This window comes from Sorex fumeus, unplaced genomic scaffold (assembly GCF_029834395.1).
Source record: "Sorex fumeus unplaced genomic scaffold, SorFum_2.1 ptg000026l, whole genome shotgun sequence".
In the NCBI taxonomy this organism is placed as follows: domain Eukaryota; kingdom Metazoa; phylum Chordata; class Mammalia; order Eulipotyphla; family Soricidae; genus Sorex; species Sorex fumeus.
In genome coordinates this window covers 12,536,241-12,561,901 of record NW_026606083.1, presented here as the reverse complement: position 1 = coordinate 12,561,901, position 25,661 = coordinate 12,536,241, and the positions used below count along the sequence as shown (strand labels likewise).

The window sequence follows — 25,661 nt, the reverse complement described above, 5'->3', positions numbered from 1 at the left end:
AAAGCCCCCAGATGGCTGTGCTCAGTAAGTGAATGGCCCACCAATGTCTGCTGCTTTCTTCATTGCTTTCCTCTCTGGTCGACCGAAGTCACACACAGATATGATCTATCAATGGCCTATTCAGTATTCAGTTTAGAAATCATCTTTCTGGCAAACCACAACACCCTGAAGGAGAGAGAGAGTAAAAGGGAATGTGCCTACCACAGAGGCAGGGGTGGGGGAGGGAGGAACGGGACACTGGGAACATTGGTGGTAGAGAATGGGCACTGGTGGAGGGATGGGTACTCGACCATTGTATGACTGAAACGTAAGCATGAAAGCTTGTCAGTTCGCAACTGTGATTCCTCATGATTCATTAAAACAATTTTAAAAATTAAACAATTTTTTAAAAATTTTAGAAAAAACAACAAATCATCTTTCTGGATGCTACAAGTCACTTGGATTTATTTCCTATATCACACTTGCTAAAGAGAAGCATTTGCTCCAATGCTTTCATGCTACAGAACACAGGAAGCCTGGTTCTTCAACACTTCACTGTGTCTTTACCATACTTTCATCTGTGTCCACATCACACATTTAGGATAGTGTCCATACAAATTCCAGGTCAGTTATCAAATGCTATGTGACAAAACATCACCAAATCCAACCTCTTAAGATCACGCCCTCCGGGGCTGGAGTAATAGCACAGCAGGAAAGGTGTTTGTCTTGCACGCAGCCAACCCGGGTTCGATTCCCAGCATCCCATATGGTCCCCTGAGCCCCCCAAGGAGTAATTTCTGGGTGAAAATCCAGGAGTAACCCCTGTACATTGCCGGGTGTGAAAAGCAAAAAAAAAAAAAAAAAGATTACTCCCCCCCTTTAATTTTCTTTTTGGGTCACACCCAGCAATGCTCAGGAGTTATTCCAGGCTCTGCACTCAGGAATCACTCCTGTCTGTGCTTGGGGGACCATATGAGGATGCTGGGGATCGAACCCAGGTTAGCAAGGCAAACTCAGGCCCCTACGGCAATTTTTCAGTCTGTGAGTCTCATAAATCTAGAGATCCTCTGGGTGATTCCTGGAGCCGATCTTGCCAGCAAACCTTGCCAGATTCATGGGTATGTCTAACAGTCAGACAGCAGGCTGCCTAAACGTCAGCCAAGCCATGAAGACCTAGTCTAAAAGACCCAGCTCTTGTTCAAATAGTCTCTCTCTCTTCCAGGAGGCTCTGCCGGCAAGCAGCGACAAGAGAATGAAAGGGAGGAACCAAACCAGTCCTCTTTTTTGAGGCCAGGCTTGCAAGTGGCACATCAGCATTTCCAGGGCATTCAAATGGCCAAAAATGTAAAAAGCAAAACACCAGTTCACAGACTCTTGTTGGAAAGAGATGCAAAGTGAGACTGCAAAGGGCATGGGTGCCCAAGGCTTGGGAAATCTAGACCATTTCCAGAACCAATGAAACACGATGTGCCTAAATTTAAAAACAAGGGAACTCCTTTTGCTCAGGACTCACTGCTCCTCAATTTTACCGTCTTCCTTGATTGTGGAAAATCCACTATTAACTTCTCAACTATTTTTTCCTTCCCTTTCACTCCTCCTAGACTGTTTTTAATCCTCCTGGGATTCCTTTGGGTGGGACCTTTCCATTCTATCGACTGTAGCTCTTCTTGACAATCCACTTTTTCATCTCTCTGAACTGTTTCCTGGGTTATTTCTCAAGTCCTTCTCCCCGTTTATGAAATCTCTTTCCAGCTGTATCAATAATTAATTACCCTCTTTAAAAATGTAGAACAGTGGATTGGATCCTTCTCATACTAGTTCACAATGAACCTTTAAATTCGTAGTGTGAATAGTATGAGATTCTTTGACTTCTTCATCGGGTCCTATTGTTTTATTGTCAAATTCCTTTTATTGCTTCTTTCTGTAATCCTCCATCTCGTCTCCTCCTCTTCACATTACAGTTCCCAGGTGAAATAAGAACATCAGCTGGCTCAGTGTCTAAGTACTATGTAGTATTACCTTACATCTAATGCATCATACTTTTCCAATGATGCTCAAGTGAAAAAGAAATTTCATTGCAATTGAAGCATTTCTGACTTGTCATTAAGTCTTTACTAATGGAGAACAATAAACACTTTTAGTCTATCCCTGTGTTTTTTGCGGTTTAAAATTTTTATCATTGTTCTGGCTTTAGAGGGTAAAAGAAGTATGTTAGGGCAAGAAAGATGACTCAGAGAGCTGGAGTTTGATGTAGAAGTACTGAGTTTAATCCTTTACCTCATGCTCCCCCCAGGATGTCAGGGAATGATCCCTGAGCACCATGCCAGGAGTAGCCATGGGGAACTGGATATAACACAAAAGTATGACATAAAACGAAAAAAGAAGAATTTTGTATAAATCCCTAGTTAAGAAGTTATATTCTTATTTGATCCAGAAAGGTGTCAACTATAAGGAAGAAAGAAAGGAAGGAAGGAAGGAAGGAAGGAAGGAAGGAAGGAAGGAAGGAAGGAAGAGAAAGAGAGAGAGAAAGAAAGAAGGAAGGAAGGAAAAGAAATTGGTGAGGATAGGGGAAATTAAAACCTGCATACAGTTAAGAATGGGTAGGAAGGTAAATGGAGCAGTCATTATGGAAAATAGTGTGGAGTCTCACCAAAACCCATGAAAAATAGAACCAATAAACTGGAGACAGGACACAGAATTTTGCATCCAGATGGATTATACAGTAACCAAGTAGTAGAAACAAATCTCCCTGTACATATAGATGACTAGATGAGCCAAGTGTGGTTCAGAGGCACAGTAGAATAATGTTCAGCCTTAAGTCATAAGGGAATTCTGACCCTGGCCGCAAGAATGCAGCTGAGAGCATTGTGTTAATTGAAATAAGCCAGTCACAAATCGACACATACCAACGATTCCATTTCTATGAGGTACCAAGAGAAGTCAAATCCACAGGGTAGGATTCATAAGTAGAATGCCAAATCAGTAAGCAGAAGTGTGTGTGTGTGTGTGTGTGTGTGTGTGTGTGTGTGGTGGGTGATTGGAGGGGGGAGGGCTGGTAGGGGGGTTGCAGAGAGGGAACATGGGGAATTACCTAATGATTAGAGTTTCAGATACACAAGATGAAAAAGAAAACATTGGAGGGAAATAATACCTGGAGATTGTATACATAACAATGTGAATGTAGTTGATACTCCAAACTAAATATTTAGCAATGTGAAGATGATGAACTTTGTTATGTGGATTCTACCACATGTATTTTTTTTTAAAGCACAAAGTGGTTGCACGTGGAGAGAGTACAGAGGATAGAGTTCCAAGCCCACCAGCCGGGATCCCTGAGTGCAGAGCCAGGAGTAAACTCTAAGCTTCTTTTCCTGGTTTAATCCCAGATTTTGAGGCATCAGAATTAGTATCCTGAGATCTCGGTTCAATCCCTAGCACCACATGGTCCCCTGACCACCACAGTAAGCAGCCCCTGAGCACCACTGGGTGCACCCTAAAATGAAACAGAGAGATGCGGTCATTTAAATGAAACCAGAATAATTATGGATCTGTAGTTTAAAGTCTGAAATAGGAGGGAGCCCAGCAGGCTGGGTAAGCCCAAGGGCCTCTGCTAACAGGTATCTTCTCTCACTGAACAATTTTGGACACAAGGTTCTAGAAGATGCCACCTGGTTCCAGTGTCTCAAAATCTAGGATTAAACCCAGAAAAGAAGCCCCACTGTGAGCTTCTAGAGATGACATCACTGTCACTGTCACTGTCACTGTCCTCCCATTGTTCATCGATTTGCTCGAGCGGGTCCAGTAACGTCTCTATTGTGACACTTGTTACTGTGTTTTGGCATATTGTATACATCACAGGTAGCTTGCCAGGCTTTGCCATGTGGACAAAATACTCTCGGTAGCTTGCCCGGCTCTCCGAGAGGGGCGGAGGAATTCAGAATTCTCCAGCATCCTCTGCAAATCTGGTTCTCCTTTCAAAAACTAAGGAAGACAAACAGTTGAATTAACACCTCCTTCCCATACCAATCAGATGTTCTGGACCAAACCTTCGGTTCTGGGCACAGATGTTCCCTGTTTTTCAGTGTTCTCTAGGGTTTAACAAGTTCTTAGTTGCCCTTATTTCTCCAGAATGGTTGGTTCTTCTTATTTGATCTTTTTGATTTGTAGCTGGGCTCAAGAGCTACTCCCAGCTCTGTGCTCTGGGTCAGACTTCCTGCACACATAGCAAGTGCTCAGTCTGTTGAACTCTCTCCAACCCCTTTGCTTACCCTTGCCAGGCGGGCACCTGGTGGTATACGGGCCCAGTCAGGTGAGAGCAGAGGTCAGGTCGCCAGTGGGCGTGTCTAAGGGCGGGGGCGTGACCAAAGCCTGCGGGGGCGGGGTCCGGAGGGCGGTGAGGAACCTAGGTGGGCCGAGCTAGCTCTGTCGATGGGCGTGGCCAAGCGTGCAGGGGCGTGACCATAGTGGGCGACGGGCGGGCCCAGGCCTGTGGGGGGGTGAGGGGACCGGGCGGGGGATGAGAGACCGAGGCGGGCGGGGGGGGGGGTCGGGTAGTCGGTGGGCGTGTCCAGAGATTCAGGGGCGTGTCTGACCTGAGGGGGCGGAGCCCGGTCGGCGGTGAGAGACACTAGGCGGCTGAGCTCGCATAGTCCGTGGGCGTGTATAGAGATGTGGGGCGTGGCCTGGGGCAAAGGGGGCGGGGCCCAGGCTGGTGGTGAGCTACATAGCGGACAGAGCTCGGGTAGTCGGTGGGCGGGTCCAAAGGTCCGGGGGCGTGGCCTCGCCTGCGTGGGCGGATCCCAGTCGGAGGTGAGAGACACTAGGCGGCGGAGCTCGGGCAGTAGGGGGGCGTGTCCAGAGATGCGGGGCGTGGCCTGAGGCGGGTGGTGAGTGACTAAGCGGGCAGGCGTGTCGAGGCGCGCGGGGGCGTGGCCTGGTCCTGCGGGGGCGCGGCCTGGGCTGCGGGGCGGGGCCCGGCGGGCGCGGGGCGGGGCCGGCGCGGGCGCGGCGGGGGCCGGCGGCGGGTGGCACCCCGGGGCCCGCAGCTCCGCGGAGACGGCGGGAGGCACTAGAGGGAGCTGCTCGCGCCGCCGCCGCCGCCGCCGCCGCCGCCGCCGCGCCGGCCCCCCACGCCCGCGGCGCCCAGCGCCGCCCCCCGAGCTGGCGCCGCCGCGATGGCGGAGGACAGCGAGTCGGCGGCCAGCCAGCAGAGCCTGGAGCTGGACGACCAGGACACGTGCGGCATAGACGGGGACAATGAGGAGGAGGCCGAGCACAGCCGCGGGTAAGGCTGCGCGCGCGCGGGGCCGCGGACTCGGCTGCTCGGGGACGGGGCTCCGGCGCCCTGGCCTTTGTGGACCGCCCCCCCCCCCACGGCGCTCCCCGGCCCCGCGCTCAAGTCCCGCGGACAGGACCCTCGAAGGACGAGCGCCGCTGTTGGGGTCCGCCTGGGGGGCCGCCCCGCCCGGGGCTGCAGGGCCGCGCGGGCCGACGCCGGGAGGGCGCGGGGCGGGGGGCGCCCTGCCCGCTCGGGTTTGCATCCCTCGGTTACCCCCGCGCCCGGGCGGGCCCGAGCCTGTGCAGCCCGGGGTTGACCGCTGGAGCGGGTCAGCTGACAGCTCACGGACAGGCCGCTTGAGATGATCCAGGGTGCCCGGCTTACCCGCTGAGTGTGTGCTGGCAGCTTTCAGAAAGGAACTTTGATGTGCGGGGGGGGGGGGGGGGTTGGAAAATATGAAGGGACCCAGGGGTGGGGAAAAGGCTAAATGCATTTCCTATTCGCAGCGGGGGTGGGGGGGGGAGGGTTGTTTGTTTGTTTTTGATTTCAGTGAATGCATCTCTGCCAGGAGTCAGCGGCAAGTAGCCTGTTAAAATTCTAGTCGAGGATGTTTTGCTTTTTTTTTCTACCCCCTCAAGGAAAGGAAAGGAAATGGATAGGAGTCTGAGCCCTAGTTCTGTGGATGCTGGAGTAGAAATGTGCCGGTGGCGGGTCGCTAAATATAGCTGTTTTTGAAGCCGTAGCAGGCATACTAGAATTGGGCGCAGAGGCAAAATGTGACGTGTGGGAATCACCCCCCAAACGCCGACCACTTACGTGCTTGTTACCTTGTTTGAAGAGACCCTAGACTTCCCTCCCCCCTCTCACGGGTTGCTCATTCTGCTGCAGAGTCCCTGGGTGGGTCTCTGCTTTCCACTGGCCAGCGCGACCCTGGGCAGAGCCGCGAGTGGGCTGTGTGCGGGTCATTGGGCCTGCCCTCAGAACCTCGCCGGAGAGCCGGGCAGGTGCTGGGCAGGAGCGCCCCACTGCGTCTCTCCGCCTCCGCCGCGGTTTTCACCTTCCACTGTCATCACTGCCCGGTTTCCCCTGCCCAGGAGCAGGAAGCGGCTAGCAGAGGAAGTGATGAAGATGGTGCTTTGTCGGGGTCCCTTGCTTGAAAGGCGAGGAGATGAGTCAGAAGCCCAAGTTGGCGCTCTTGTTAGCCGGCTGTTTCAGATTGGGACTTGGCAGCTGGGTGCCCCCTGTGCAGGCAGTGATTGTGTTTTCGTGGTTTGCGTGCTCATGGTATGACTCAGTCGAAGCTGAAGGTGACGGCTTTCGTTTCCCGATTTCCTTCCTTTTGTTTATTTTCTGGGAGCCTCCCCAGTGGTCCTGGGGGCTGCCCATTGGTGCGTGGGAGAGGAGGGGGACTACAGGTCCCGGCGGGGAGTCTAGCTCTGGGCAGAGCACACATGGTCCAACCCTGTGGGTAGGGATGCTGGGTTTGTCTCTTGGTTTTGAAAGACTCCTCTTCGCTTTGGTTGGTCTTCACTGTTCTTTTGTTTGTTGGAGGGTTTGGTTTTGTTTGGGTCCTGTACCCAGTGTTTACTCGGGGGCCATGTGACGCTGGGGACCGGCTGCAAAGCCTGAACACTGACCCTTTCTTGACTACTTTAAGTGACAAAGAACCTTTGGAATGAGGAGATAAACTTACCTTTTAAAGGTGAATTATCGCTTTGAGGGAACTGCCTTCTGCGCGCAAAGCAGTAATTTCCTACATAGTTCCCAGGAGGCCAGAGAGAATGAACGATCCCCCCCAAAGTGGAGGATAATGTGTTTACTCTTTGCCTTAGATTTATTAAGTTGAAACTAGAGCCTGGGATAAAAGGGAAATGCCAGATTGGGTTCTTGTGCACCAACATGTAAAGATGACGTATGCTTTCCTCTCACTTTTACAGACTTCTTTATGAACTCAAAGAATTCTTTCCTCTTTTATGGGTCATACTGGAAGTCCATGAACAAAATATACTTTATGTTCAATTAAAAGCAGTGCATTTTTTTAATGTTTAATTAAAAGCAATGTCTTATCTGTGGAATGTAAGTTACTAAGGCGAAGGAACTTTGTGGCAGAAAAACCCAAAAAATAATCCCTCGAGTTTGGAAACTGGTGGTCACCCAAGGAAAAGAAGGGTTTGGGTGGCACTAGCAAAGTGCTGTTTTTGGTGGTGGCCAGATTTTTGGGGGGTGAAGTACGGTGAATTCTGTATGCATATAAAGGAGTTCAGGTGTCTCTCTGGAATTCTGTCTTGTAAGTTACATTAGTAGAAGACAGGAGGGGACAGGTGTGAGAGGTGTTCAGGTGTAGGTTGGTACTCAGGGATCAAAAGTCCATCTTTGAACCCTTTTGCATGCTTCTGGTACTTTCTAATGCAGAGATCTGGGGAGGCCCTTGAGAATGGTGCAGATTATCCAAGATTAGTTAGACTAGACTGGCTGCCTTCTCCTCCCATTTCTGGGGGTGAAATACACCAGGAAGGGTACAGGTAAGAGATGGTGATTCCCACCTACCCTCCCCCCGGTCTCCTTCTTGCCCCCAGTTCCAGCTTGGCAGGGAGATTGTCCAGAGTGGAAACAGGATCACTTTGGCCCCACATCAGAACCACCAAACTTCCCATCCTGCTTCCCAACACCCAGGTCCCTATCACATTTTCTGGCTCCTTCTGAAACAGCTTCACCCCTGTTTTTCTCTGGAAATGAAGTTAAGGATGGATTCCTTTGCCCTTCTTGGGAGTAGTACCCAAATTCCCTGGAAAGGGAGGAAATGGTGCTTGAGGCTAATTCCCAGCTTTAAAAACAAACGAACAAACCCTAAAGATTAGGTATTTGGCAATGATGAAAACTTGGGAATTCTGGGGCTGGAGCGATAGTACAGCAGGCAGGGCGTTTGCTTTGCACAAGGCCCACCCGGGTTCAATTTCCGCCATCACATATGGCCCCACGAACATCGCCAGGAGTAATTCCTGAGTGTAAAGCCGGGAGTGACCCAAAAAGCTGTCATCCCATTGTTCATCGATTTCCTTGAGCAGGCACCAGTAATGTCCCCTTTGTCCTAGCCCTGAGATTTTAGAAAGTGCCATATTCGAGGCTCTTTCAGAGTCAGGGGAATGAGACCCATCACTGTTACTGAGTTTTGGCATTTCGAATATGCCACGGGGAGTTTGCCAGACTCTGCCGTGTGGGCTGGATACTCTTGATAGCCAGCCAGGTTCTCCAAGAGTAAGAACTAGATAATAAGATGTCTTGTGGCCGTGTTTGCGGCCGCATGCTTTTGGGAGCTGGGTTTTATAGTCTCTGGCCATTGATGGGATAACACTGCGCCAGAGGCAGTTGGTGGGTGTAACGCCTACCTACTGGAAGATGGGGGATCTGGATGGAGGAGGCCCAGTTCCAATCTGAGCAGGCTTGGAGATCTCAGCCCCAGGTCCCGCATGCCTGGGGTCCTCTGCTGGTTCCTTCATGCATGCGGCTCATTCGAATGTGTGGAGAGTGTTTTTTTGTTTTTTGGAGGGGGGAGGCTTAAGACCCAAAAAGAAAAAAAAAACTTGAGAATTTTTTTCACCTCTCTGATCCCTATTCCTGAGGTGTGTTGTTCCAGCAATGTTGAAACATTGTATACAAGAGATTCAATCATAAATAACTTTATAACTTTATAACTCTCTAATTCACTGTGATTCAATTTTTTTTTATAAAATAAAGAAGGAGAAATGCAGGAAACTTGCCTGGTTTCCTTGGTGGTGTATTCACTTTTCTTTCCCTTTCCTGTGTTGATCTGTGTGTTCCCAAGCTGGGCCGTGGGACCTTCTTGGCTGTCGGGAACGATGGGGGAGGAGCAAGACATTCTGTCACTCTCTAGCCTTGGGGTGCAGAATGTGTGGGCTGGTGATTTGGAAATGTCTGTGATCAGCTGGGGAGTCTGAAGGAAGGACGTGTGGGGAAGAAACGATAGGACAGCGAGGGCTGGGCCCTGGCCTCGCTCGTAGCTGACCCGGGTTCCATCCCCAGCACCACCTGAGCACAGAGCCAGGAGTAAGCCCTGAGCACTGCTGGGTGTGACCCCAAGACAAAGAAAAGAAAAGAAATTTAGGGGAGTAGGAGAGGAGCTGGAGGTCTAGGTGAAGGGAAGCGGGCACTGGTGAAGGGATATATAGGGGACATAAGCATGAAGAACTTTGTAACTCTGTGATTCACTGTGATTCTATTTCATGATTCTATTTCTAAGGGGAGAGAGAGAGAGAGAGAGAGAAGGGGGAATACCAGAAACTGGCCTGAATTTCTTTTCTTGGTGGCACACTCACTTTTCTCTTCCTTTGATTGTGTTGTTGTTGATGTTGTACATATGCGGGATTGGCAAGCTTAGCTGTGGTGCTCCCAGCAGTGTATGCTCCCAGAGGTGTGTACTCCCAGCAGTGTGTGCTCCCAGAGGTGTGTGCTGCTTTGCTGGGGGGGTTATACGTGCTCGATGTGGTAGGGGTGCAGTCAGAGTAGAGAGCTGAATCCCAGCAACTTTCATGATTCTCGACATTGTTCTTTCTCTTTTCCTTGGCTCTTTTTTATGGATCATGGTAAGTTTTGCTCCTTTCCCCACCTGCATCTATTTTGGCTTACATGCTTTATCTATATCTTAATTTTGTTCTTCTGGGGATGTACATTTGAACCATTCACGCTTTTCAGCTATATTTCCCTGTCTGTTTCAAAACCGAACTGTTATTCAGAATGTCCTCCCGCCAAACAGGCAGGCCTGCAGGATGTTTTAACTCATCCTTTCTACTGCTACGGTTTTATGGAAATAACCTGCCTTTGTAATGGCTTGGGACATCTGTCTTTTTTTGCTCTTCTATCCTGTTGAAAGTCTCCCCCCCCCCCCCCCCCCATCTATTACATGTTGATTTCTCACTAAAAGGCATATCTTGGAATAATTTTATATTTATATCTCAAAATACAAAATTCAACTTTTTAAAAACCTCTGCCTGTTGTATCCTAGATAGATGTACCTCTATTGATTTACTCTGTTCCATGTCACCAGATGACAAGTTTGCTTCCAATATTTTGTGACAATAGGGTGAGATTCATGGCTGAGTTATCTCCTTTAAAATTTTTATGAACGTAGCCTTTATTTCCCTAATGAAATTTCTAGACTGTATCTAGCCATGCTCAAGGACTCCTTGTAAAGTGCCAGGGGCAGCTCAGTGATGCTAGGGATGGACCCAGGCCTCCCGCATGCAAAGCGCCTATTCTGGGTCCTTAGTCATCTTCCCTAGGCGGAGGCCACGTGTCTTTTCCTCAGTGCTCTGGCTCCCCGTGGCCTCCCTGCTGACGCCATGGTCTGCCCCCCTGGGCCGCTCAGTCAGTCTCTCATCCCCTGCCTGTTAATTGTTTTTCTTACTGATTTCTCTCTCACTGGCAAATATTTATCGAGGCCCCCTTATATGCCAGGTCCTAGGCTCAGTGCCAAGTATATGTTGGGAAAATGCTCTTCTATGGATCTGAGGTTCTCGTGGGAGGGAGACAAGATAATAAAGGCCCTTCTAGCCCCTGGTGAGTTCTGGGGAAAGAGGTAATGTAGGACAATCCTAATAATAGCCCCACAAACCCATTTCCGGTGCCAGCTATAAGTCTGAATTCTTAGATGTATTCACTCACCATATCCTCCTAATTTTTAGAATGCCATTGCAAAACAAAAAAGAACTCAGGGTGAGAAACGGATGCTCAGCGAGGTTAAGTAAGGGACCGCAAATCACCCAGCTAGGAACATGCCTTGCATGCCCAAGGACCCAAATTGGTCCCTGGCATGACCCCCAAGAGCCACCTAGAAGCCCCCACCAGCTCTGCTGGCTCTAACATTGAGCACCGGGCCTGGTTAGCCAAGAAAGGTTGAAAGAGACCCTCCAGCCTCCAAGCAGTGCCTAGGAAGCCCCCCGACAAAAGGGTTTCTATAGAGGTAAGTTTTCCTGCTTCAGTGCCGTGTAAGCAGCTGGCCCGTGGCCAAGTAAGGTCCAGGCATGTCCACCGGCGTCCAGGACACTTCCCCACCCGCCTCGTCACAGCTTCTAAATGATTCACTCTCTGCAGTTCTGACTGTAGATCATGACTTTGGATTTTTTTCTTTGTCTTCTTTTCTTTTTTTTTTTTTAACCCTTGACAAATAACCTCACAGAAGTCCCTGCGGTGATTTGGGTGCCAAAAAGAAAAAGAAGAAACAGAAGAGGAAAAAGGAGAAGCCGAGTTCCGGAGGCACCAAGTCCGACTCGGCATCCGATTCCCAGGAGATCAGAATCCAGCCGCCCTCCAAAGTGAGCGCCCGGGTTTTTGTTCCCCTGCCCTCCTACCCACACCCCCATCCCCCTGCCAATTCCACGCTTGCATGAATGAGCTCAGATGTGCGAGCTCAGCCCAGCTGCATGTCCCAGGTGTGGTCACTGTGCTTTGCTGTGATCACAGGACCTGGGGGGCGCTCCTCCGTCATCCTTCCCCACCCCCACCCGAAGTAAGATGCACACGATGATGTGCCTTTGGGCGCAGGGGCTTTCTCCCCGCTCAGCAAACGCATCTCAGTTGATCACCTTAGAAGGCAAAAAGCCTCTGTCCTCGAGCCTGGGAGGGTGCTGCTATTTGGTTTTGTTAAAGCTGTGCTCAGCATAGGATATATTGTCAGGAAGATACTCACGTTTTGATTTCTCTGGGTGTCTTGTCTAATTCCCCAAACAGCGCCATGCCTTCTGGCAGCCGATTTCCGCAGGAGCCGCCTCGGGTAAGTCTGACCTTGACTCTGCCCGCCACCACCTTCCGGGCCTTTCTTTCTTCCTCTGCCGAGAGGGCGGGCATGCGGGGACGGCAGATGGCTGGGTGTCTCTGGGGGCACGGGGAGCAGGCGCCTGTCTCGGCAGAACCCCACAGCCCTTGGGTGCTGGCCCTCGGGCACACAGAAGCCTGGTGGGGTGAGGAAATCACATGGTCTGGGCAACAGGAGATAATTTGGGAAGGTCCTGACCCCAGAGAAGTTACTCTGGAGGGGACAGGGGTGGGGGACTAGTGAGGGGGCATCTGGGCACCCACTCCTGTTGTTCAGGGCTGGGGAGGGGGCTGGTATCCGCCCTGACTCACAGGGGCAGGCCCAAATCTCAGGCAGCTTCTAGAACTGGCTTTTCTGGTCCATGTCCCTGGGTACCTTTGTTACTGTGGGTGCCATCACGTGGGCACTGACGCTTGACACGACGCCACCAGGAGAATTGTGGGGCAGCTGCTAGGGGGACCAGGACCTGAGAGGGGAAAGCGTGTGTCCCCTTCCGTCCTGCTTTCAGTATGGGGCGACAGGAGACGGAGTTCCCTTCCCTGGCCTTGCACCCTGTTTCATGGTGAATGTCCAGTTTGCTGCTAGTCCGAAGCCACCATCAACTCCTGGGTCCCGTCCCCTCCACACGTGCCCTTGGTGCATTGGCCACCCTTTCCTGCAGCTGCTTCCGTGGCCATCAGTTCATCTTCCCCGTGACTCTGAGCCTCTCTGTCCCTCCAACCACTTGAAAGAATCCTACCCAGGGTGGTGTAACGGAAGGACGGAGGGAGGTTGTGAAAATTTAGCAACCATAAAAGATTTCTCTAAATCCAGTATTTTGTGGATGAAACTCATTGACTTCTATATTCAACTCATCTTCCCTCCCCTTCTAAAGAGAGTTTCGTGTTCCGTGTATTAGTTTGGTATTTGAGGGATTTTTTTTTTCAGTGAAGCAAGACAGTTACTTGGTTTTTGTTTGTTGATCAAACCTGGTGGTGCTCAGAGCTTACTCCTGGCTCTGTGCTCAGAGATCACTCCTGGTGGGTCTCGGGGGACCTCCTGGGGTGCCAGGGATCGAACCCTCTGCAAGGCAAGTGCTCTTCCTGCTGTTCCATCACTCTAGCCTCATGCAAGTTCGTTTTTAGTGATCGAAACTTAGGTAGACATGCTTGGAGAGAAAGAGGAAGTGTGAGTTCCAGAGAGAACACAGCTGTTCCAGCGAGGAGAAAGTCAAGAGACTTGTGGACACACAAGCGAGAACTCAAGGGAGAACACGGGCTTGCAGGACAAACTGGATTTCTTTTTTTAACTGAGAGGTGCCAGGAATATTGGCTTTGGGGAAGGAGCTTGAGAATTTAAAGAAATTGTTCACTTTATAGACTGGCTCTGTGTCTGTAAGAGGAGGTTCATTCCTGCATGAGCTGGGTAGAACAGACTGTGGTTGACAGAGGAAATTTGGAGAAACTTCTCGCTGGTCTCTCTCTGGAGAGGCACAGGTCTAGGGCTGGCCAGGGTCCGGCCAGGCTCCTCAAACTTCCTCTCTCACCATGTGACCTGCCCTGTTCAGTGCTAAGTTCAGCTTTCTTTTTTCCCTTCACCTTTTCTTCCTTCCTTTTAAAAACTTCACTGAAATGTCCCGTGGTTGCCTGAGTTTCCATCCTGGAGGAGATTTCCGATACTGGCCCCTGACAGCGAGCCCGCAGCTAGTGGCCAGCTGGCTGCTGTGTGTCATGGTGTCCGTCCTGCCTTCCCCAGTGGTGGGAAGGTCCTTAGCAGGGGACGGGGCAGGAGAGGGCTCTGGAACAGGATGGTTCCATTGACTCCTGCCTCCCCAAGCCCAGATCCCTGAGCATGGGGGGGGGGGGGGTGCGGGGGAGGGGGAAACCGTTGTTCCTTTTGCCATAGTTGCTTCTGTTTTTGTGAAGTCTCACACACACAAACACACATATACACACTCTCTCTCTCTCTCTCTCTCTCTCTCTCTCTCTCTCTCTCTCTCACACACACACACACACACACACACACACACACACGCCCAAGGCCCCAGCCAGGCTCTGAGGGGGGTGGTGGTGGTCCTTCCTGACCACCCCCCCGCCCAGCTGTGGGGCCGACCCCAGCGTCTCCCTGGTCGTGTTCTTGTGTCTCTGCTGCCGCAGAATCCCGCCGTCCCCCGGCAGAAGCCTCAGGACTCCCCGAGAGCAATGGGGCTGCTGCCCGCGTGCCCGAGCCCCGCCAGGAACATCGATGAGGCGGCCTGGCATGGAGACCAGTTCTGGCACACGCAGCCGGCTCCCACGCTGAGTAAGTCATTCTGCCTTGATACCCGCCCCAAACCGGATTAACAATAGATGCCCACCCCCCTGCCCCACCCCACTCCCACCTCCACCCCCGCAAAAGAAAATACAGAGAATGGCTTTATACATCATCTGTATGATTGGGAAATTTACACATACATACATATCATCCACATGTCAGGTTCTGGTGCGGGGGCCACCCCTGCAGTGCTCCCAGCCTGGTGCTCAGGGGTCACTCCCTATGGTACTTGGAGGACTCGGTTGGGATCAAACCTGGGGCTCCTGTGACAAACCCTGCATGCCTGCCCATTGAGCTACCTCCTCCGCCTAATCAAAATACAAAACCAACAACAACTTATTTCTTTACTGTCTTGTGGCTTCTTCCCAAGGTCTCTTACCTGCACAGCAAGAGCTCTGCCATGGGGTACATCCCCAACCCCCCCCCCCATTTTTCTCTTAGAGTTTATTGTGCCTTCCAGAAAGAACAATTTTAGCCTAATTTCTAGCCCAGGAAAATAAACAATTTTCTCATTCTTGGACCAGTAATATATATTTAAAATAGATGTGAAAGAGACCACGTCTACCCATTTTTCTTAAACTAAATGGCTTGGGGTCTTCCTGTGCATATGCTTTTAGCAATTTTTCATCTCTTATTCCAAGACACAGAAACTTGGTCCTCTTTAATCTTACTGGAACGGACAATTCTGTGAGGCCACGGGATTCTAAATTGTCACTGAAGTCGGTTGTTGGTAGTGTAAGTGTCTTTCCATAAACATCAAGTTGTTCCTCTTTTGTGATGAGCAAAAAAAAAAAAAAAGATGTTATAAATACCATCATGCCAAAACAAATTATTTTAAACTGCATTACTGACTAAACCTGTGCATTTATCTTACATTTGTATGAAGAGAGATTATCTCATAATGATTTCCATTTTCTTGATCGCTGTTTCCAGAGAATCTGTTTAATATAAAGAATTAATTGCCCATTCAGATTGCATAAGACCAAGATTATCGGCCTTATCCCCTGTAAATCAGGGGCCCACTGTTATCTGGGCCTCCTAGGTGTCAGTTTGACACAGCATTCCCATCAGCGGGAAATGTGTGAGCTTCCGAGTGTGGCAGAGAAGGAAGAAGTGAGCAGGCTGCTCCCTTCCCACCTCAGGCCTGTGCGGGCGAGAGGAGGCTGCCCAGGGCTGTGGCAGGACCTGAAAGGCTGAGCCGACTGGTGGGCTGTATTGATGCTGAAGGGGTTGGGCTCATTGCAGAGTTGCTCTGCGGACTCTGTGTGTGTGTGTGTGTGTGTGTGTGTGTGTGTGTGTGGTCAATATTGAGGAAGAAGGAGCATGTGTATGTGTGTGTGTGTCTGTCTGTCTGTCTGTCTGAGCCCAACATTGGGGAAGCAGGAGCTGTATGTGTGTGTGTGTGTGTGTGTGTGTGTGTGTGTGTGTGTGTGTCTGAGGTCAACATTGGGGGAGCAGGAGCTATGTATGTGTGTTTGTATGGGTGTATGTGTTGTGTCTGAGCTCAACATTGGGGAAGCAGGAATGTGTGTTTGTGTGTCTGAGGTCAACATTGGGGGAGCAGGAGTGTGTGTATGTGTGGTCAGTATTGGAGAAGCAGGAGTGTGTGTGTGTATGTGTGTGTGTGTATGTGTTTATGTCTGTGTCTGTGTCTGAGGTCAACATTGGGAAAGCAGGAGCGTGTGTGTGTATGTGTGTATGTGTGTGTGAGTTTGTATAGTCAATATTTGGGAAGAGTGTTTGTATGTGTGTGTCTGTGTCTGAGGTCAACATTGAGGAAGCAGGAGTGTGTGTGTCTGTGTCTGTGTGTGTCTGTGTCTGTGTCTGAGATCAACATCGGGGCAGCAGGAGTGTGTGTGTGTGTGTGTGTGTGTGTGTGTGTGTGTGTGTCTGTCTGTCTGTCTGAAGTCAACATTGGGGCAGCAGGAGCTGTAGATATGTGTGTGGGGGGGGGTCTGAGGTCAACATTGGGGCAGCAGGAGCGTGTATGTGTGTGTGTGTGTGTGTGTGTGTCTGTGTCTGTGTCTGAGGTCAACATTGGGGGAGCAGAAGCAAGTGTGTCTATATTGGGGGCTCATAGAGATCACTACTGGGGAGCAAGAAGCCCCGCCCCTCTTTAGGAAGAGACCTCCTTGCAGTTCTTCCCCCGAATGCTCTTGGGGTCCCCCCTTTCCATAACACTGTCATGCGTGTTGGGGAGGGGGAGGGGGGAGGGCATGGACAGGTCACTCAGGGTCAGGGAGTATCGCCACAACCCCAGGGCTGTGGAGGACTCGCAGGGAACCTCAGAGCCTTGGCATGCGGCCAGATGGTGGGGATTCCTCAGGAAGGGGTGAGGGGTCAAAGGTCACTGCCCCCAACCCCCTGTTAGGAAAAGGCAGTTTAGAAAGTACCTGCCGGGCTATCCTAGGAACCTGGGTGATGCCTGCAGTAGGGTGTAGACTTGGTCACTGGGTGCCCAAACATCTCTCTCTCTCTCTCTCTCTCTCTCTCTCACACACACACACACACACACATACACACATACACACACCAGGTGATGCTGGGGGCCATGCGTGCCCAGCTGGGTCCCTCCAGGGCCTCCAACATGCATACTCTGTGTCCAGCCCCAGGTCAGTCCCCATGCCCGCTCCCGCCTGGCCCCCGGGCACCTCTGATTAGATGCCATTCTCATCCCGGGTCCCACCCTGGCACATGACTGAAAACTCTCCATCCCGGCCCCCAGGTGAGCTCATCGCCTGCCGTGGGACCATCGAGGCTGACAGGGACAGCGTGCGCCAGGGGCCCTCCTTGCCGCAGGGGCTCACGGACACCCCGGATCTGGGAGACGCCAACATGGTGAGTGGGTCCCCGTACCCCTCGCTGCCGGCCTGTGCGGGCTCTGGGTGGGCCCCGAGCGCCATTCACGGGCCTTCTGCTCCCGCAGCTCAGGGCGCTGTACAGACTGCTCAGCGGGAAACACGCGGCGGCCGAGGATTGCCCGATTCGCTTTGACTGCTCGCCCCAGTTCCTGCTCAGGTGAGCCTGGCCCGCGGGCAGGGTGAGGGGGGCGCCCGTTGGGTGGGGGGAGGGAGGGAACACACGCTCACTGCCCGCGTGTCCACTGTGGGGCTCCGCGCCTTCCCAGCTGACCCCTCCAGGGGCCCTGTGGGGGTTGCATGACTTCCAGCAAAAAGCTGGTGGGCTTCATGGGTGCCCACCTGGCCCACGTTGGCACCTGTGGCAGGTTCGCCCCCCTGACAGCCTCGGAGAAGTGGCCCCGCTGACCAGGTTGTTGCCAGTGAAGGCGTCTGTGCATCAGGGGTGCTTCAGGTGCAGCCCGGGGTGTTGGGGGCTTCTGTGGAGCACTGGTCACTTCCGGCAGTGCTCGGGGGACCCTTGGGCGCTCACCACCAGACCCGGGGCTCCCCATGCAAAAGGTGCTCCGGCTGCATGATTCCCCCACCCCGACCTGAGAACGTGACTTTCTGCTCTGTATTTTTTTGTCATCGTCCTTGGTTTGGGGTTTGTGTTGTTTTCTGGGTCACACCGGGCAGTGTGCAGGGGCTGTTCCTGGCTCTGTGCTCAGGAGTGACCCCAGGTGTGCGGGAATGGCGCTGGGTCAGGGCCTCACCCCTGCACGCTCTGTCTAACCCTCTGCTCTCAGTTGTTTCAATTTTTTGTGTTTCGGGATCACACCCGGCAATGCTTTGGGCTTATTCCTGGCTCTGCACTCAGGGCTCACTCCTCACGGTGCTCAGGGATGCTGGGGATCAAACCTGGGTCAGCCGCAGGCACTACCAGTGCCCTGCTTTCTGCATGACCACTCTGGCTCCAGGAGGGCCTCTGAAACGTGTTGGTGCCCGTGTGGACCCCTGATGGCTCCTGCTCAGATGTGATCTGACTGGTAACCCTGGCAGGCCCAGCATCTGTTTCGTGACCTTTGCCAGCGGTAGGGGGTACCACTGTGGGATTTTTCTGGGTCCTCGTCCCCTGCTGGCTCTCGGGCGACGTTCTTCTCACCTCAGTGTGAAGAGGGTGGTGGAGAGCAACTTCCTCTGCGCTCGTCAGAAACTGACACGCAGATGGGTCATCCCAGTCAGGATTCGAGAAATCACCAGAGGAGGGAAGCTGGAAGGGATCCTTCAGGCCATCTGTGCCGCTGGAGTGGTTCTCCCGAAGCCCATGGCCACACTCAGGTGAGGGCAGCCCCTTCCCAGGTGCACGGCCGGAACTGTCCGCCCAGGCCTCTCGTGGGGTCTGAGAGGGACCACGGGCCATACTGGCGCGGCATGGGGCATGGGCTGCAGAAACGGAAACGAGAACCCCCCAGAAGGTACCTGTTTGCCCTCCAGCCTCCAGCCACTTGGTGATTTATTTTTTTAAAAAGGGGTGGGTTGGGTTTCACCTTTCCTAAGGATCCTGGTCAGCGTTTCCCTTTGGGAAGGCCAGGGTCTGATCTGTTGCTGAGTGTGGTCACGCCCACTACCACTAGCTCTGCTCAGGGCCCTCCCGGATTCGGTGTCTTTGAGGGTCGAGCCAGGGGGTCATGGGTGTTAATGTTTTTCAACTCTGTGGCCTGCCTTCTACAGGGTTAGCCAGGGTCAAGGTCATGCCGAGTGGGCATTAGGGACCTTTCTTGGGCCGTCTTCAGATTCCTTTTGATGGATCAGGGCACAACAGGCCACAAGCTACATAGGACCCGAAACTAGGAATGCAGGTCAGACGCCGGAGGTCAGGGCTGGTGACACCCACACAGATGTGGCCACAGAACGTGGCCAGGCGTGGCGCCACCCCACCGTCCCAGTATCGCCACCATTAACCCCAGAGCCGGGTCACGGTGTGGAAATGGGCAGGGGTCAAAGCCCACCAGATTTTAAAATCCTTTGTTCTATTTCAGATGCTGGCACCACTCCCTGAACCCCAGGGAACTGGTGGAAGTGCGATTTTCCCACGTGAGCAGAAATACGACTTTGCAGAGAGCGCTGAAGCCTTGCAGGCTTCCAGCTGTAAGTCAGGAGGATTCATGGGGTTTGGACTCTGTGGCAGCAGAAGCTTCTCGCGCAGAAAAGGAGCTCGGGGGTCTGGGTAGAATTCGGGGCCTTCTCAGCACCCGGGCATCGGATACCTGAGAGAACAGTTCTCCAAGGGTGCACCCCGGAAGCCCCCAGCCCCTCCCAAGGGCCCCTAACTTCGGGGGAGCTTGTGTTTTGTTTCCCATCCCCGTGCTTACGATAAAACATCGTTGACGCCGCAGAATGGTGGATTCCTGGGCGAGTCCGGTCCCCTTTATACAATAGGACGGCCCGGAGAGCCCATGGGGAGACTTCCCGGTGGGTTGGGCCCCCACCCGAGCCAGCACCGGGATTCACCCTCACTTCAGGTTGGTGGCTCACCAGATCAGAGTCGCTGTCTCCATTTCCCGGGCTCTGAAGACACTCGGTTTTCCAGTTCTTCCTGACATCTGGCAGTGGCTGCTGCCGTGTCCTGCTGCCACGTCGAGGGCACCCTGGGGCAGCCCTGGCCTGGGCGTTTCGGGTTGCGGGCAGTACCGGCCTCAGTCGCGATGGCCTGCTCTGGTGCTCTGCTTGTTGGTTGGAAGGATTCAACATCTTCTCTGTGTCCAAGCTTGGGATGTGGGGCTCAGAGCCCATTTCCCTTACACGTGGTTGTGGTTGGACTGAGAAATGATTAGGGCAAGGAGGCCTTTAGGCAGCTTGGTATGGTCATTTAGGGCGGCCAGAAGTCTCAAGTGTTCCTGTGGCTCAGCTGAGCTGTCTCCATCATTAGACAGTTCTCGATGGCGTGGGCAGTCTGTGTACGTGTGCCCCTGTGGGCCTCAGCTTTGGGGATCTGGGGTCTTTGGACTCCTTTACTCTTCACTCTTTTAAGAACTGCTGGAGGGCCAGGAGGTAGTACAGTGGTTAGGGTGATTGCCGGGCCCAGTCCAGCCACCCACACCTTGGCTCTCTTTGTACCACCAGCACCGCATCCTCAGGCCCTTGGATTAAACCACTAGTCCGGCTGGCAAGGATGGGTGCTCGGACCCTTGAGCACCTCTTGGGAGCCCCCCGCCCCATTTTAAATTAAATTTTTTTTTGCTTTTTGGGGGTGATGTTCAGGGGTTCCTCCAGGCTCTGTACTCAGGAATAACTCCTGGCTGTGCTCAGGGGACCATATAGGGTTTCAGGGATCGAACCCGGGTTGGCCATATGCAAAGCACGTACCTTCCCCACTATGCTATCGCTCCATCTCCTCCCCCCTCCATTTTTTTAAAAGAACTCTTGGCCACTCCCAAGCATTTTTATTTTTGTGGCTTAACTGTATAGATATTTACTGTATTCAAAATTAAAATAAAGCGATAGCACAACAGTAGGGCATTTGCCTTGCATGCAGCCAACATGGCCGACCCGAGTTCGATTCCTCCGCCCCTCTCGGAGAGCCCGGCAAGCTACCGAGAGTATTCGATATGCCAGACACAGTAACAACAAAGTCTCCAATGGAGACGTTACTGGGCCCGCTCGAGCAAATTGATGATCAACGGGAGGGCCTTTACTTTACTTTACTTTTTTCTATTTAGTAACAAAATAAAGGCCCATCCCATGCTCATTCCATTGCAGATTCCTTTGGAAAACTTGCTCTTTCCCAATATAACGTGGTTAGTGACAGGGACAGTGATCCAAGTTTTCATGTGTTTGCAAATCTCTTCCACGTCTGATGTAGTGGGGGACTGGGGGCTCCACTCATGCTTCTGCTGCCCATTTCTCGGGACATGCTTTTGACGGGCATGGTGGGGGCCCAAGACGCTATGGAGAAGGGGGGCGTGTTGACTGTGGCTCTTCCCATCTGAGATCACGTTGGATCCCTTCACATTCTGCTTAAGCCCATTTGCTGGCCGCATCTTTGGACATAGCCTCCGCTCCTGTGAGTTTGCAGAATTGGAGACTGATTATTGATCCTTTGAGGAATAGAGGTTCACTGAACGGCGGAGAGCCTCCAAATATTGAGGGTGTCATGACAGAACAGCAAAGCCTCCCATGCAGCCGCCTCACCACCCGCGGTGGGGAAACACTGTCGGCTGACTCATGTGGAGGATCCTGTCGGCCGGGTCCTTGCCTTCTAAACAGCGGGCCAGGCACCCGAGTCACAAGGATTCCCTTTCCTGCCCGGGCCTCAGGACTGCTCCTACCTCCCCCAAGCATGGATGGGCAACCCCGAGATGCGACCCCCAGCCTAGTTCTGGCACCAGAACAATGCAGCGTGTGGGTTGCCAGCTCAATCCTGTTGCCTTCTCCCCGGCGCTTAGATCAAGGGCTCTCAGTCAGAGCAGCATAGCGGCTCATTGCAGGCTTGAACCGACTTCGCCTCTGCCCTCTAGAGCACCAGTGGCAAATTGACAGACTTCCTGAGCTTCTACATGCTCCCCTTGATGACGGTCCTGCGCCACCTGGCCCCCAGGAGCCTCCAGGTGGCCTGTTCCTTCATCATCCACACGGAGACGTCCCTGCTGGCCTTCGTGAGCCACACACTCAGCATTGCCAAGTCGGTGCATCAGCCCTGCACTCCATCTCTTGGCTCACCTCCCCTCCACCCGCGTCTCCCCCAGCTGTGTCCTTGAAGACAGCTCTCACTGCTGTCCTTCCCGCACAGGAAGGTTGTGGACAGTTACATTCACATCCGTGCCTGTGATGCTTGTACTGTGGCACTTAGCCAGAAAGACCATTTAGAACTTTAAATCCTCCTACAAGAAGACCGGGAAGAGAAAAATGAATGAGTTCTGTGATATAAGGGAAATGCAAAAGAGTTTATAATGTAGAGAAAAAACAGCAGTTGCACATTTTATTTAGTCTGAATTTTTTTTTCTCTTTTTTGCTTTTTGGGCCACACCCGGCGATGCTCAGGGGATACTCCTGGCTCTGCACTCAGGCATTACTGCTGGCGGTGCTTGGGGGACCATATAGGATGCCGAGGATTGAACCTGGGTCGACCCTGTGCAAGGCTAACGCCCAACCACTGTGCTATCGCTCCAGCCCCTAGTCTGAATTTTTTAAATGAAAGATTTTTGTCAGCTACAAGGAAACTGTTAAAGCTTAAAGGAATTTAAATATAAAGGAATTTTAAAATGTGCCTAACTATAGGGTTTTTTTTTTAATTTTCTAAACTAGGATAATTGCTGAATTCTTGCTGCAAATAAGTGTTTTACAAAGGAATTGAAGTCGACTGACTGAAGCATTTTCATATAATGCAAAACTGAGAAAGAAAAATCTTGTTTATGAGAAATTGGGAGCGAGACATTAAAAGTGCCTTTCTTGCATTTGTCTAATAAATACAGTTGGCTGAAGCCATGGAAACTGTAGGGACAGGACAGAATGCTTGGAGGGCTGGCGTGCAGGCTTTGCATGTGGGAATGGGGAGGCGTCAGCCCGAGCCACTGAGGGGGGCAACCCCCCAGAAGCTCCTGTGTCCCCCAAAGCACAAAACTCTCTAAGCCCCCAAAATCAAACAACCCAAATTCTTTGATCCTGCTGTTCGTTCTGCACTCCTTCCCCCAGTGTTATTTAAGACTCCAAATCCCCCATAAATAGAAAAGTAGGCACCTCATCTCCCTATGCATAAAGCAAAAGATTGGCATCTAAGAAATTCTATCAAATCCCAAAGTCCCTCCCTTCATTTCTCAGGTCATAGCGCATGGCTGTGGCTCTAGGGAGTCAGGTCCATGCCAACCTGTTCTGTAGTAGGCACTGGGGGCTTTTGGGAGGTTTTCTATGAATTTATGTCCGTGTCAGCCACCAGAGTAGTGTTTTATCCACGTGCTGGATAATTTTACTCTATTGGTCCCACTCCCATCATCTGCTATCCTCGACTGAGTTTTGAGCCTCTGATGTCTGTCACAGCATTTGAACCTGATTACAAAGGCATTCAGGCCCCTTGTCGGGGAAGGGATGTGTCTGCTGAGATCCATCCGAGAAAGCACTGTGCTCCACTGATGTTCTTTTGTTGTCTTTGGACTTTGTTTGGGGGCCACACCTGGTGGTGTTCAGGAATAACTCCTAAGGCAGGGGGGGGGGGGGGCTCAGGGGACCAGATGAGAGGGCTGGGGTCAAATCCAGGGCAGTCGAGTGTAATGTAAGCACCCCTCGCTGTACTGTCACTTTAGCCCCTCTGGTGGCATCTTAAAGTTTTGATCCTTTCTTATATTTTGACAGAAAGGAGTTGATGTGTTCAGCACGCTAGACTTGATGGAAGATAAGACTTTCTTGGAGAAACTGAAGTTTGGTATTGGAGATGGCAGTTTACAGTATGACTTGTACAACTGGGGGTGTCCAGGAACTGAGTCGGGAAAGGCAAGTGAGCATCTTGACATACCCCTAGTAAACTCCCTGCGCTTCCCTGAGTCCCACAGCAGGCCCAGCCAGGATTGGCAGCTCCCCTGGGCCCCATTACAACTCTTCGTTTCTCCCCATCCCCTTAGGTCGGACTTGTGTTACAGTAGTCAGCTCTACCTGGATGGAACTCTGGCATCATCACTCTCCATGGCGACACCTGGACTGCCAAAGAGCAGAAGCACAACTTGTTTGGAATCCCCGTGGCCGGGAGTCACCAAGGACGTCCCCGCAGTCACCGGAGGCTTGCCTGCGCTCAGCCTTTCCACCCTTGACGCATTTGTAGGAGGGCTGCAGGGATCAAAGCACACATTCCTCTCATCGCCATCAAACCGTGGACTGTCCTCTGGGAGCTGAAGGCTCACTCTGCACCAAAGAGGAAGTAGCAGGACCCATATAAGGTCTCTGCTAGGATGTGCAGATAAACAGCTGAGCCATGGGGCTGGGTGGAACCTTCATACCAGTCACCCTCAGGAACACGGTGGAGGCTGCACTTGTACTTAGTGACCAGCGTGGGTGTCCAGTGGCCAGCCAGAAACTCTCGCACAGGACACTTGCACCTGGATGTCTTGCACAGCAAAGCTGCCAGATCAGCAAACACAAAAATCTGTGTTTTGTTCTTCCAGTAGATCGATGGGCCAGTTTGGAGGCAAAGCCCCAGTCCAGTGCTGTGTGCTCAGGAAGCTCAGAGCCCCCGAACTCCCTCCGAACTTCACTTGCTTCTCGGCCACAGCCAGGAGATGTGAGAAAAAGCAAATCTCTCCCAGCCAAGGGAAGGCCCAGGGAAACCAACCCTTGAATTGCCAGGACCTGCAGAGTTTGAATGTTTTTATTATGCAGAATTGCACACTTTCCTTTACGCTGACTTTAATTTATTGTGAAAACTGTCACAGTAATGGCAAATACCTTATTTGTAAATAGTATTCATAGTTTTGTTACTGAGTGTTTTTACCGGGAATACGAAGGCCTAGTCTGTATGTACATGTATATACAAGCTGCCCGTGGTCAGGAGTCTGTAAGCGTGGCCACAGAATGTGGCCTGAACTTCAGTCCACAGTCGACGCTTCTGCCTTTCCTGGACCAGTGCCTCAGTTGCTTAGGCCAGGAACGTCCAGAAAATTATTTTAGAAAATCTGATGACCTGTCCTTCACGTTGGAAGTAGCCAACGGACACTAGTCCTGTCTCATACTCGGCAGGAATAAACCAATGGCCCAAGAGGTAAAGCCAGCACATCTCCTGTTTTTTGTATAGCCCATGAGCTAAGGATGATTTTTACATGTTCATGTGGTGGTGGTGGATTCAACAGAAAACGTTTTGTGACGTGGAAAAAAAATTGTTCGCAGCTCAGTTTCAGAGTCAACAAATAAAGTTTTATTGAGGCATAACCGTATCCATTCATTTCTGATTGCCAGTGGCTCCTTCCACTCCACAAAGGGAGGAAAGCTGAGTTTCGGGAAGGCACCTAGGATTGGATCATCCCTGTGTGCCATCTGGCTGCTGGCTACCACCCGGAGCTGCCACTAGAGGGCACAGGAGACCCGAGGTTGGCCCAGGAGGTCCCATGGAGAAGCCCAAGGGCAGATGCTAGCAAGCATTTCCCAGACAGGCCAGCAGTAAGCTAGACTCTAACCCCATGTGGAGTGGAGGGTGGCTGGGAATTAGATTCCAGCTTCTCAATGGCACAGTCTTTAAAAAGTAGGTTCTCAAATAGCTGTGTGGAACAGGGCACCAGCTCACCTTGAAAGGCAACCACAGTTTGCGGTTTCCGAAGAATTGGTACCCAGTGTTCACAGGATGCCAGTTCTCACAAGATTCCTATGCTTCTTACTTCTTTAATTTTAAAAGTTACTGATGCATGGTAGCACACTGACTCCAGAACTGAAGCAGATCACCGACTTGAACAAAATCTGTAGCACTAGT

The 25,661-nt window shown here is 51.8% G+C and overlaps 1 protein-coding gene across 1 annotated transcript; it reads left to right on the top strand.

Annotated features, from left to right (window-relative positions):
* Positions 1-5,061: 5,061 nt before the first annotated feature.
* Positions 5,062-23,850, top strand: NMT2 (N-myristoyltransferase 2). Its single transcript, XM_056114587.1, is given in 11 exon segments — positions 5,062-5,263; positions 11,451-11,586; positions 14,222-14,366; positions 17,104-17,216; positions 17,305-17,438; positions 17,506-17,604; positions 18,386-18,556; positions 19,258-19,366; positions 21,736-21,903; positions 23,564-23,701; positions 23,830-23,850. Coding segments are annotated over 11 exon segments (1,344 nt in total). The 5' UTR covers positions 5,062-5,153.
* Positions 23,851-25,661: the final 1,811 nt, after the last annotated feature.